This window comes from Ammodytes marinus (assembly GCF_949987685.1).
Source record: "Ammodytes marinus genome assembly, chromosome: 2".
Lineage (NCBI taxonomy): Eukaryota > Metazoa > Chordata > Actinopteri > Uranoscopiformes > Ammodytidae > Ammodytes > Ammodytes marinus.
In genome coordinates this window covers 17,498,751-17,510,651 of record NC_137231.1, presented here as the reverse complement: position 1 = coordinate 17,510,651, position 11,901 = coordinate 17,498,751, and the positions used below count along the sequence as shown (strand labels likewise).

Here is an 11,901-nt window from a genome sequence, read left to right as displayed (position 1 = left end):
AATAAAATAAAAATACAAACATTTGGGTTGAAAATGAAAAAGGTGCATACATTGCTTCACTACAGCCACCATGAACAGGCTACCTGCAGTGTCTGCAGACATGTAAGAATTGTTTAATTTTGTAATCGGCTGCTTGAATGTAGATATCACCAAAGCCGATTATCTCAAAATGCGATCAATGGTCTGGTTTAATTGACCGCCGATTAATCAGTCCATTTATACTGTATTATTTTAATATTTTAATCAAATAAGAACTTATCACGAATAATGCATTGGTGCAAACCATGGACCTATAATAAGAGGTTCAAACCCTTGCAGATGTTGCTAAATGTTACAGATGATGTGGATATAGTAGCCTAACAACTAAAAAAAAATAGCAACAGCGAGGCAGTGACTTTTTTATTGTTTTTTTGTTTTGTTTTTAGTATTAAGTATTTATATAATGTAAATATTGTTTATCTTATTATACTCTTTATTTTTTAACGTTCCTATTGCACCGCACCGTGGGTCAGAGATAAACGCCATTTCGATTCTGATGCATGTCTTGCATATATCAGAACTGACAATAAAAAACTTTGACTTTGAATTGTTTGAAGTTTCTTTCGTTTTTTTTTTATACAGGCGGAAATTCGGCCAACCCCTCGTCTAGGTCCTGGTTGCAGCAAGCACTGCTTCCTCCGCGCATGTCAACGACACGTGCGTCCTCCTCATCCTGTGGCCGCATTCGCAATAGCTGTGTTCGTCCGTAATTGCGCCCGGTTGGATTTGTAGACAATAACATATCCATAAACCTGTGTGGAGGGTCACAAATCCCTTGCAAATGGGAGGCACTCAGAAGAAAAAGGTAAGAGTTGACCTCGGCCTAATGTCAGTCTCAGGCGAATTAAGTCGCACAGCAACATGGCTAGCCATAAGCTAACGGAGCTAGCTGAAGTTTGTTTTTCGGAAACGGTCAATCTGTTTTAAGCCGATGAGCATGTAGTTACTCTGATTATTAATTAAATATATGTGTGGCTAATGGGAGTTTAATGTGATCATCTGTCCTCGTTTTCCAGTACGAGAGGGGCTCTGCCACCAACTACATCACCAGAAACAAAGCTCGTAAGAAGTTATCGCTGAGCCTCCCTGACTTCAGGTGAGACAGCAATGGTGTCTGTAATATGTCTGTAGCGCATGGATATTCCTGTGTCTTGTGTATGTGATTTTTAAATTGATTTACAGTTAGCGGGCAATGTATTAGGTACAGATAATCGACACTATTGCATCAGTAATCTGGAATGTACCATATATTTAGGCAAGGCAAGTTTATTTGTACAGCACATATCGGACACAAGGCCATTCCAGTTTTCAGACCCGATTTGAAAGAGCTGAGTGTTGCAGCAGACCTCAAGTCCCCTGGAAGTTGGTTCCAGAGATAGGGTGCATAAAAACTGAAGGCTGCCTTTAGGAAGCTTACACTGTATATATATATATTTTTTTTTTTATACTTATGTAAAGAGAGCGAAAACCTCTCAACCATAAAGATAAGTCAACACCTTTCAAAAACTACATATTAAAGATATTTGTTATTCAAGTTATTGTATGCATCATCATCACTACTCTACTTCTTAGCACATAAAATTGTTGAGAATTAATTTCCTATCATGACACCTGGCTGGCATGACACGTAACACAGCCATGTGGCAGATACATAATGTATTTTTCACACTGATTTTCAGGCGACTGTGCATCCTTAAAGGCATCTACCCTCATGAGCCTAAACACAAGAAGAAGGTCAACAAGGGCTCTACAGCTGCGAGAACCTTCTACCTGCTCAAAGACATCCGCTTCCTGCTGCATGAGCCAATCGTCGGCAAATTCAGAGAATACAAGGTATCACAGGCACATGTTGTCTATTCTTTAACATGCTTATATGCAAAAGTTGCCCTTGCTTATTTTTTAAAAGTATCAACAAAAGTATTGATCTGTATTAAATTGCTTTTCTGTTGTGGATAAATTGTTTCTTCTCATACAAAAAAGCAAATAAAGTGTAATTCAAGGGAAATATAAATGATTTATTTTTTATTATTATTTATTTTTTATTATTATTTATTTTAAAAGGTATTTGTGCGCAAGCTTAAGAGGGCTTATGGAAAAACAGAATATTCTGCTGTGGAGAGACTGAGGGAGAACAAGCCGGCCTATAAATTGGACCACATCATCAAAGAGAGGTGAGACTGTTAACTCCACTCTCAACATGGGAGGGCATTGTTGAGCTAAACAGACTTTCTCTGCTTTTGGTCAAATTGCACAGTATCAGCAGTAATGACTGGACAACTGCAAATGGTGGGAAATGCTCTTAATAAGAAATACATTACACCAGCTTAAAGTTGCTTTTAAGTACTAATTAACTTGTTTTTTGGGGGGGTAATATTTTTCGAATTGTATTAAGTTGTGTTGCCTTACTGGTGTTCCTTTTTGCTGCAGGTACCCCTCCTTCATTGATGCTCTCCGTGATATCGACGATGCCCTCTGCATGTGCTTCCTTTTCTCCACCTTCGCCCGAACGGGAAAATGCCACGTTCAGACAATCCAGCTGTGCAGACGCCTCACTGTGGAGTGGATGAACTATGTGATTGCGTGTCGTTCCCTCAGAAAGGTGCCACTTTAAACTTCACATCAGCTATCTTTATTTGTTTGAAATGTTAAATGTAGGGTTGTGAGTTTGTTGCCCTGTATTCTGTAATGAACACAGCTTGTCTGTTCCTGATAGGTGTTCATCTCCATCAAGGGAATCTATTACCAAGCTGAGGTGATGGGACAGCTCATTACATGGCTGGTGCCATATCAGTTCTCCCATGATGTAAGTGAATTACGAATTTCAGCTTATAGTCATTACACTAACAATAAGCACCTTTTTTATGGTGCTGTGCTATTACACTGACTGTTGACACAGCTCTGGATCCTCTATAAAGTTAACAAACACTGGGCAACTTCCCTGAGCTCTTTTGTTTGCTGTATGGATTATACATTATTATAAAGGTTTGTGTTTATTCATTTTAACAATGAGACTTAAGTTGAACTCTGTTTATTTCTCATTCAGCACCCAACAGATGTCGACTACAGAGTAATGGCAACTTTCACAGACTTGTACACAACTGTCCTGGGGTTCGTCAACTTCAGACTCTACCATTCCCTCAACCTACAATACCCACCAAAGGTATTGGACTCACAACCCCTTTATGTACATGTGTACATATTACTTTTGACAATGAATTGTTGGTGGAGGTTGCGTCCGCGATTTTTGAGAATGCTTGTTGTCAAAATCAGTGAATATCTCCTCTCAATCCGCTACCTTACCGTACTGTGTGCGCTATAAAAAAATCCAGTCTTGATACACAACCTAGGCTCTGTAAATGGGCATTGTGCTAGCTACAGTGGGCCACCTTTGTTTACATACCAGTCTACTGAGCCTAGGCTGTGCATTAACACCAGCTTTTTCTTCTGTGCACACAAAATACAGACGGGTAGCGGATCGTGAGGAAATATACACTGATTTTGCCGACAAGCTTTCTCCAGACGCGCCATTAAATCTCTTACTCTAACAGCTTTCAGTAAGATTAAACTTGTGATGATTATAAACAATGATTATGCATGATGATTACAGTGGGGATTGATGGCTATTTGGTCGCCAGTTAGCACCGCTGTACTCTGTTTTGACATCCCTCCTTTTGCAGCTGGACAGTAAAGCAGAGCTGGAGCTGAAAGAAGAGGATGAGGATGACTACGCAATGGATTCAGAAAGCTACTTAGAGGTGAGGCTCTTTACCTTGAACTATTCTAAAGGATCAGTCAAACCTCTAACTCTCACCTCCATAGCTTAGCTGCATTTTATCGGGAACTGTGACAAAATGTAATATGATCTTGTAATGGAATAATGCATTCCTAAGTTTGAAGGCTTATCAGACACCAAAACACAGTGGTTTGTTTTACTATGTGGAAGGATTTCAGAACTCTTAAAATATTTCATACCAATCATTCAAACCTGTTGCAACAATCACCGTGTTTTTTCGCCACCATATGGTGTTGCCAGAAGCATTTCTGATGCAAAGCAGTGTCGCTATACACAGAAAGGCTTTAACTGAACTCGAACCTTAATCTGGTTATTTACAGGAATCATGTAAGTTTGTCAATGTGAATAATACATTTGGGGATGTTTGTGCTTATCCTGTGCAGAAACTGTCTGCTCTGAGTGCCAGTCTGGCAAGAGTAGTTTCTACTGCAGAGGAGGAAGAGGCTGCACTCGACCAGTTTCCCGCTGAAGGGGTAAGAGAACCTGTTCACAAAATGTTTAATTATGTCTGTTTTAAATATATTGTGATAAATTTCATCACAAACCCGCAGAAAAACAACACTTGATAAACTAATTGGTCTCTGAGGGCAGAAGTGAGAGGTCACATATATTTTTCAGAGGAGTCTAAGGTTTATGAAGTGTGAGACTGGGGATCACAGTTTCATATTGGGTTGCTAAGCATGAGATGTTTGTCACCTTGGGAAGCTTGTTTTGCCCAACAAGTCTAAGGTTCTCTACTATTTGCCCTGTTCCAAAAGGAGCCTAGAATGTTGCATTTCAGCAACATGGGTCTTGTTCTAGTCACTGCTCCACATTCCAGGATACATCAGGGTGGAGGGTTAGAAGATGAATGTAAGGCTGCAACAACGAATCGATTACTAAAAGCGTTGGCAACGCATTTGGTCATCGATTCGTTGAGTCGCGCGATTAATAAGTCACTTGTAGGCGCGGCACTGTTTACATTCAGCCGTCGACAGGTTCATGCACGCCCACAGCGAGCCTTCCGCACGTGAAGCGGTGCGGGAAAGCTATAGTGTGAGCGGCCACAGCTTTTATTTTGGTAATATCTAACACTGTACTGTAGGCCTTTATAAAAGTGTTGTACCTTTGCTGTCTTTGGGTTAAAAAAACTCCTTCAATTCAGTATCCATCTAGTCCAAAAAAACTCTGTCAGCTGCAGACGGGCTCGGAGGGTCGGCATCGGCGCATCAACAGTCATTCAAAGCAGCGGCAGTAATCACACAACCGAACGGTGTAGAAAGTCCCGTCAGTTAAAAATAGTAATCCAGTTTTTAAATCCATGTTAAAATCGGAAGGATATAGAGCTAGTTAGCTTAAAAGAAGTAGCAAACATGTCAAATGTGATGTGTTCAGGCTGGCTCAGTAATATGATAGATGTGTTCAAATGCAAAAAAAATAAAAATAATTTAGATTTTGGCGAAAACTTGTTTTCCCAGCAATATAAAATAGATAGTAAAGATGGAATTATGACCTGTTTAATGTCCTATCTTGAGTTATAATCATATCAGCAATTAAAGCAATAATACAAGTTCTATTTCAACAAAATAATAGAAAAGTATCAATAGTGATATCAATAAAGACTTGGATCATTAAGGAGTCTCAAATGGTATCAATATCAATAAAAGTTAACGATCTCCTGTCATCTGAGAGAAATTAAGATGATTTATGTTTTTTAACCGTTAGTATTTACCGGTTAAAAATCTTATCGGTTGACTGGTTTACCATGGACATCCCTTATATACTGTATAAATGCATATCATACATTGTATGTTTTTTTTGTGTTATCCCAGTTAAGTTTATTTTTAATTTTGTCATTTAATATTACTTTTAATAGTTCCGGGACGTTGGAGCAATAACCTGGTGTTTTGACACTTCAGTCTGCACTGTGAATTTGAAGTAATGTTCAGTTTTTGAATAAAGATGCGGCATAAATTTACAAATGTTTATATTTTTTTTATCCGATTAATCGATTATTAAAATAATCGTTAGTTGCAGCCCTAGGTGAATGTATTCACGGACTTTATTTAGACTAAATACTCTGAGCTGTTGTTGGACCAGTTTTATAAGTTGTAAGGTATTTGCCGTCTAGGATCATTGAATTGTCATACACTACAAAAATATCAATAAACGTTTTCCTTTAATTAATGTTTTTCTTCAGGAGGACATAGAAAAGATGGAGACCAGGGAAAAGGAAGAGAAACTGCTGGAGGCTCAGAAAAAGCTTTTTGAGGGGCTCAAGTTCTACCTCAACAGAGAAGTGCCCCGTGAGTCGCTGGCTTTCCTCATCAGGTGAGCGAGAGCTGCAGCACTGAAACCCACTGGGAAGTCATAGGACAAGGAGAAGCATCCTGATAACGTCAAACTGACTCAAACACCCTTTTTTGTGTATTGTTGCTGTTTGCAGGTGTTACGGTGGCGAGGTGTCCTGGGACAAGTCTGCCTGCATCGGTAGCACATACGAGGTTACAGATGAAAGCATCACACATCACATTGTTGACCGACCCAACATCGACAAACAGTACATCAACAGGTAAAGGAATGGTGTGGTTTTTATCACATTTAACCGTTTTCCTTTTAAATATACAGAAAGCATCACCTTTGTGTACAGACTGCTATATTTACAGTATCTTTCTGAATCACAAGCCCTAAAAACAGGAATGGTCTGCTGATTGAACCTCACTCTCCTCGTACATAACCTTGTGATCCACAATGCCTCCTTTCAGAACTCCATTGCCTCAATGCATCCCTGTTCATTGTGTTTGACACACCCTGTTCATCCCTTTTTATATCGATCTGCGTTTTCAAGGGGTCATCAGCCAGCCTGCTAACGCCGCCATATATATCCTTACTAGTGGAGAGGAAAATATCAATTTTTACATAAACATGATGTGTTCTCAATATTTCATCCCAGAACAGGGGTATGAACATGTGTCATAACAGGCCATTTTCCAAGCTCTAATTATCATACTATTTGTTTTAGGTACTACATCCAGCCCCAGTGGGTGTATGATTGTGTCAACGCCAAAGTCCTCATGCCTGTTGAGGATTATTTCCTTGGAGTGACTCTGCCTCCCCACCTCTCTCCCTTCGTGGAGGAGAAGGAAGGAGACTACGTGCCCCCCGAAAAACTAAAGATCATGGCCTTACAACGTGGAGAAAAACCAGGTACGAGCACAGGCATTTCTTTAAAGTCTCATCTTTCATAAAATGGCTATGATAACGTCATACTTTTCAGAATTTTTCATCTTGTTTTACAACATTAAATGACTGGGATTATGATTAGGATGTCAGTGTATTTAACGCGTTGTGATTGCTATTTACTAAATTATGTTACTTCTAAAAACAATCAGCTCCATGAGATATATGTCGCAGTAGGGGGCAGGCCCGGAGTGGCTAATAGGGAGAACCGGGAGCATTCCCAGTGGGCCGCTCTTGTTTTTGGGCTGCGAGGGCCGGCCCAGTCATGGCACTGGGTTAAAATATCATTATACCTATTGGTGCATTAAAAATCATATTATTAGTCCGCAGTTAAGTTACTGCTAATGGAAACTGACCATTTCCTACAGCTTCAGTTTCACATTAAAAGCATCTAACTGGTGTAACGTGAGATGACTTTTATTTTGAAGCAGAAACAGGAACTAGGGCCTCCTAGCCCTGCTGCGTGTCTCTCACTAGCAGCATGTCTTCCATGTCGGACTACGCGGTGAAAGAAGATAACTTGTAATTCTGCGCTCATACCAAAGGCTTCATAAAAGTTAGTGCCAGCCCCCAGTCATTCATTTTCAATGTAGGCCTATGCTCGGGACAATGGCGACTGGAGTGTCGGCTGCACAGGGATGAGCCCGAATCCGAACATTTATTTGGATGAGCACGGATAATGAGATCGATCCGAATATTTTTACTTCCCGAATTATTCGGGAAACAACTATTTATTTATTTTGCCTATCATGCACTAAATTGACGCAGCGCGTTCTGCCTTAACTTGAGTTGCACCTATCAGCTGTTCATCTCCGCTGCCGTGGCTTAGAAGAGAAAGACCGGCTGCATTTATGCATGGCCCCATGAGCCGCGGTCTCTCTCCATTCCGCTGGAAGTTTCTGACCCCGACTCACCTTCAGTCCCTCCCGACTTTAATTTATTTCAAATCTCTGAACGTGAACCGCGTCTCTAATGGCAACGGGCCGTGTAATTCATTTAATAAAAACGATCTTTAAATATTTGATCTGCAAAGACTTCGCCTGTTTAGTTCATACAATCTGTTTATTACTAAGAGATTTGCTCAAACAAAGTTTAGTTTTTGTGCGTTGATCACTTACATCACTAGATTATAAAACGCTGTTTCCTAGTCCAAAGTAATTATTCATTGAACCAAGTTAGAAATTAAAAAAGATAGGGAGAGAGAGAGCGCGACAGAGATAGGTCTATAGAGAGGGAGAGAGAGAGTGAGAGAGAGAGAAGAGGGAAATAAACGGGCAAAATCAATCTTATCTAGATCGATGGATCATACAACTTAGTTTAGTTAAAAATAAAAAGAGTGCGCAAGTTTATGATTTACTGTGATGTAATAGGCCTACTGTTTCAGACTCTGAATGTTCAATGTCCCCCAGTCAAACGTGTAGGGGCTCAGACAGTTCATAACTTATAATGAGAGAGAGAAACGGACGAGAAGTAGCCTACAGTATGAGGAAAATATATCTCATTATTAATAATATGACAATATTAAATCAATTTGAGGCTCTGAAGGGACAATAATTGTTGGTGAAAAAATATTCAGACATAAGCCCCGCCACTTCCGGTTTCATATCCTAATACAGATACAGATAATTGTGTTTGTTGAACAGATACAGATACAGATAATGACGTCTCCGCACACTCCTACTGCACATAGTAGCACCATGGCAGGCACCTATAGGCTAGGCTAAACAGGAGCATTTGAGTCCACACAGTCTAAAAACACAGAATTACAAGGGTGCAGAGAACAGTGCACTTTTGCAGACGTACATATTAAGGTTGTTATTACATTATATTAATAATGTTGGTCCTGAACTAAAATGGGCCGGTCTGAGGCATGAAACTCCAGGGCTGAAAATGAGTCCGGCTCTGGTAGGGGGTAATGCATGTGAAATCTATTATCTTGACTTTAATATTCTTAATAATTTTAGATACATTTTTTGAGATTGTAAAAACTAAATAGGGGAAGGTGGGGTGATTTGTGCAACTTTTTACTCAAAGTGATTTTAAAGTGAGGCCTTGACAGTTATGTCTCCAACTCAAATATGTACATATATTTCAGGATGTTGTGCATCCCTGGCAATAAAAACTTTGGATCTGGAATAAACTGTTTAAGAAATATAGCTTTCGGAAAAAAAGTTGTCTTGTCGCACAAATCACCCCACGTAGTGGGGTGATTTGTGCGTCATTGTGTCACAATGACAAAGTCACCATCATCATCTTTCTGGCCATCTGAACTCTCATCAGTGGTGTCGTTAAGTGGAATTGAGATGTCACTCTCTTCTGAGCTACTGTAGACAATCACTTTCTTTTGGTGACCAGCGTATACAGCCATGCCCCTGGCACAACTCTCAGAAATGTACTTTGCACTAGTTGCTCCGTGCTTGTGGAACCAACTGCCACCTGACAAATGTGATTCCCCCTACATTTCTGCCTTTAAATCAAGGCTCAAAACCCATATGTACACCCTGGTGTTTCCTCCCCATTAACCTCTGCACTACTTACTTACCTCTGCACTACTATCTGTGTTTATGTGGATGTATGGGCTTTACGTCTTTTATTTTGGTTATTGTTATTTTACCTTCATTGTTTACCTACTGAATGCACTATGTACAGCACTTTGGACAGTGCAATCTGTCATAAATGTGCTTTTATAAATACATTTTACTTACTTACTTACTTATAACTCACCCAGGCCCTTGCGCACAAATCACCCCATCCCCAGAATTTTGGATAATAGGCATGATGCAGCAATTTAGGGTTGACATTGTGCTAATTATATAGACTCAAAGTGTAGCATACCAAAGCACTAAAACATGTGTCAAATGTTTTCAAACGTGTCTATAATTGTTCAGACACAATAATCAAAAAACCTTGATCATGGAAATTTTACTTTGAAAGGCAAAACACAGTTTTTTGAGCTTAAATGTGCTTATATCTTATTCCTTGTGTCTCCCTTCTTTACAGGATGAGTCAAATGGATGGCTCTTCTTAAATATGTGGTCACATTTCCAATTTCTTCCACGGTTTTCTAGAAACAATGGGTTTTGCAACTTCCAAAATGCACAAATCACCCCACCTTCCCCTAATATTTTTTCTATTGATCAGAGTAAAAACAACTCATTGCTTCCATTATGAGTCAGTATTTGTAGTCTAATCAAACATTAATCTTAAAAAGAATACATAAAAATGCAAACTCGAAGATCATGGATAAATAAGATATAATATAGTTTTTTACGCTTCTATTACAGTCACCGAACAGGAAGAAGAGGCCAGCGAAGAAGAGGACGACGACGACGAGGAGGGTGAGGAGGAAGATGATGAAAACGAGGACGAAGATGAAGAGGAAGAGGAGAAGAGTCTTAAAAAGATGGAAGAACAAAGATCCCAGAGCAAGGTAAGAGTCCATCCCCCCCTTTATGGGCCACCTGTATCTTTTCCTGTTTGAACCAACTAGTGGAGCCTTTGTCAACTCAACTCTCTGCCCCTTTTTATCTCTGAAGGTCAAAGTGACACCTGGCAAAGTGAAGGTAGAAAACCCACAACGCTTGGAGCAGGAGGAGAAAGCCGAGGAGAAACGTCTGGCCATCATGATGATGAAGAAAAAGGAAAAGTACCTGTACGACAAGATCATGTTCGGAAAGAAAAGAAAAGTCCGAGAGGTATGTTCTGCTTTGTTGTTGATTTGAATATTGATTTAAGTGTAGATAAGACTGTTTGTGAACTGCAAACAGTCACATTTTTTACCATGGATCGAATGTTTTCAGTATCAGGTGTCTTATCTCAAGGTTTTTATTAATTAATTACTTGTATCTATTTTTGGTGGTCTTAGGGACACACAAGCGAAGGCCAGATAGCAACGTGTTTAAAAGAATTGTATAGCTGCCTGGTGTAGATTACTGACAGCCGAGTTCACGGAACCACTGAAATACCTTCACCGCATTCATTGTTATCTTACAGGCTAACAAGCTCACTGCCAAGAGGAAGGCCCACGATGATGCTGAAAAATCAAAGAAGAAAAAGACGAAAAACTGAGTCTTCTGAGGATGTATTCGTCAGACTGACTCTATGTATTTGACTCGATGAGGTTGTATGCAGTACAGGTTGACATGTTGAAAAACCTGTAAGTGCATCAGAAAACTCTGAATGAGTTGGGTGTGACGTGGTGGATTGACCATTCTGTAATGCAGAATGATGCATATGCCAATTGTGTAATTATTAATGTTAATGTGACTCCTTGCATTTGTTGTTTGTATGAACATTTCTACATTACACACCATTTTTCTTATTTTTAGATCTGAACTGCTTAACTGTCTGTATATTAAAGTACAACAAAGTATTAAAGTTGTTATTTGTATCTTGCAACAGTATTGAAATGAGGTTTATGCTTTCTTATTGTTGGTTAGCTACTGGTTTTTGTGTGGCAAAATCAAGAAGGATCAGTTATGCTTGAAGCGCCTTGGGTAGATGGTCCCTAAAAAGCAGATAAGTCACTTCCCACTGCTGCATATGGATCAGAAGAGTTGCACTTAAATTGTGGAAATGCAGAATATTCCAAAAGACACTTCTGTGCAGAGGCTGAGGTCACTGGTGGGTCGTCTTGAGTGATTGCGCCATACATGGGCAGTGGGTGTTGATGACGAAGGAGCTAGAGCCCCTCTGCCCTCTGAGATGATGCTGTGGAGGGTGGTGGGCTGAAGGCCAGTCCGCTCATGTCACGCTCTCTTCAATCTCCTCATTCAGTGTGTGACACTTCCTGCCCCCTCTCAACCCAATCTGCATTCCACGCATGCCCATTCAGCCCAGCTCTCAGCCTG

General features: G+C 39.9%; 1 protein-coding gene across 1 annotated transcript; it reads left to right on the top strand.

The window, feature by feature from the left end:
* Positions 1-691: 691 nt before the first annotated feature.
* pes (pescadillo) lies at positions 692-11,421 on the top strand. Its single transcript, XM_080039109.1, has 15 exons — positions 692-844; positions 1,056-1,135; positions 1,719-1,872; positions 2,101-2,210; positions 2,467-2,638; positions 2,753-2,842; positions 3,083-3,199; positions 3,717-3,794; positions 4,216-4,305; positions 6,012-6,142; positions 6,258-6,383; positions 6,834-7,018; positions 10,336-10,481; positions 10,588-10,746; positions 11,045-11,421. Exons 1-15 carry the CDS (start codon positions 821-823, stop codon positions 11,117-11,119), a joined length of 1,737 nt encoding a protein of 578 aa, XP_079895235.1. The 5' UTR covers positions 692-820; the 3' UTR covers positions 11,120-11,421.
* Positions 11,422-11,901: the final 480 nt, after the last annotated feature.

What these genes read in the sequence shown, in the direction of transcription:
- pes (XM_080039109.1), top strand. Translation starts at nt 821, where the DNA reads ATGGGAGGCACTCAGAAGAAAAAG. An exon ending in GCAAATTCAGAGAATACAAG is followed by an intron (nt 1,873 to 2,100) that starts GTATCACAGGCA and finishes TTATTTTAAAAG; the next exon opens with GTATTTGTGCGCAAGCTTAA. An exon ending in AGAAAAGAAAAGTCCGAGAG is followed by an intron (nt 10,747 to 11,044) that starts GTATGTTCTGCT and finishes GTTATCTTACAG; the next exon opens with GCTAACAAGCTCACTGCCAA.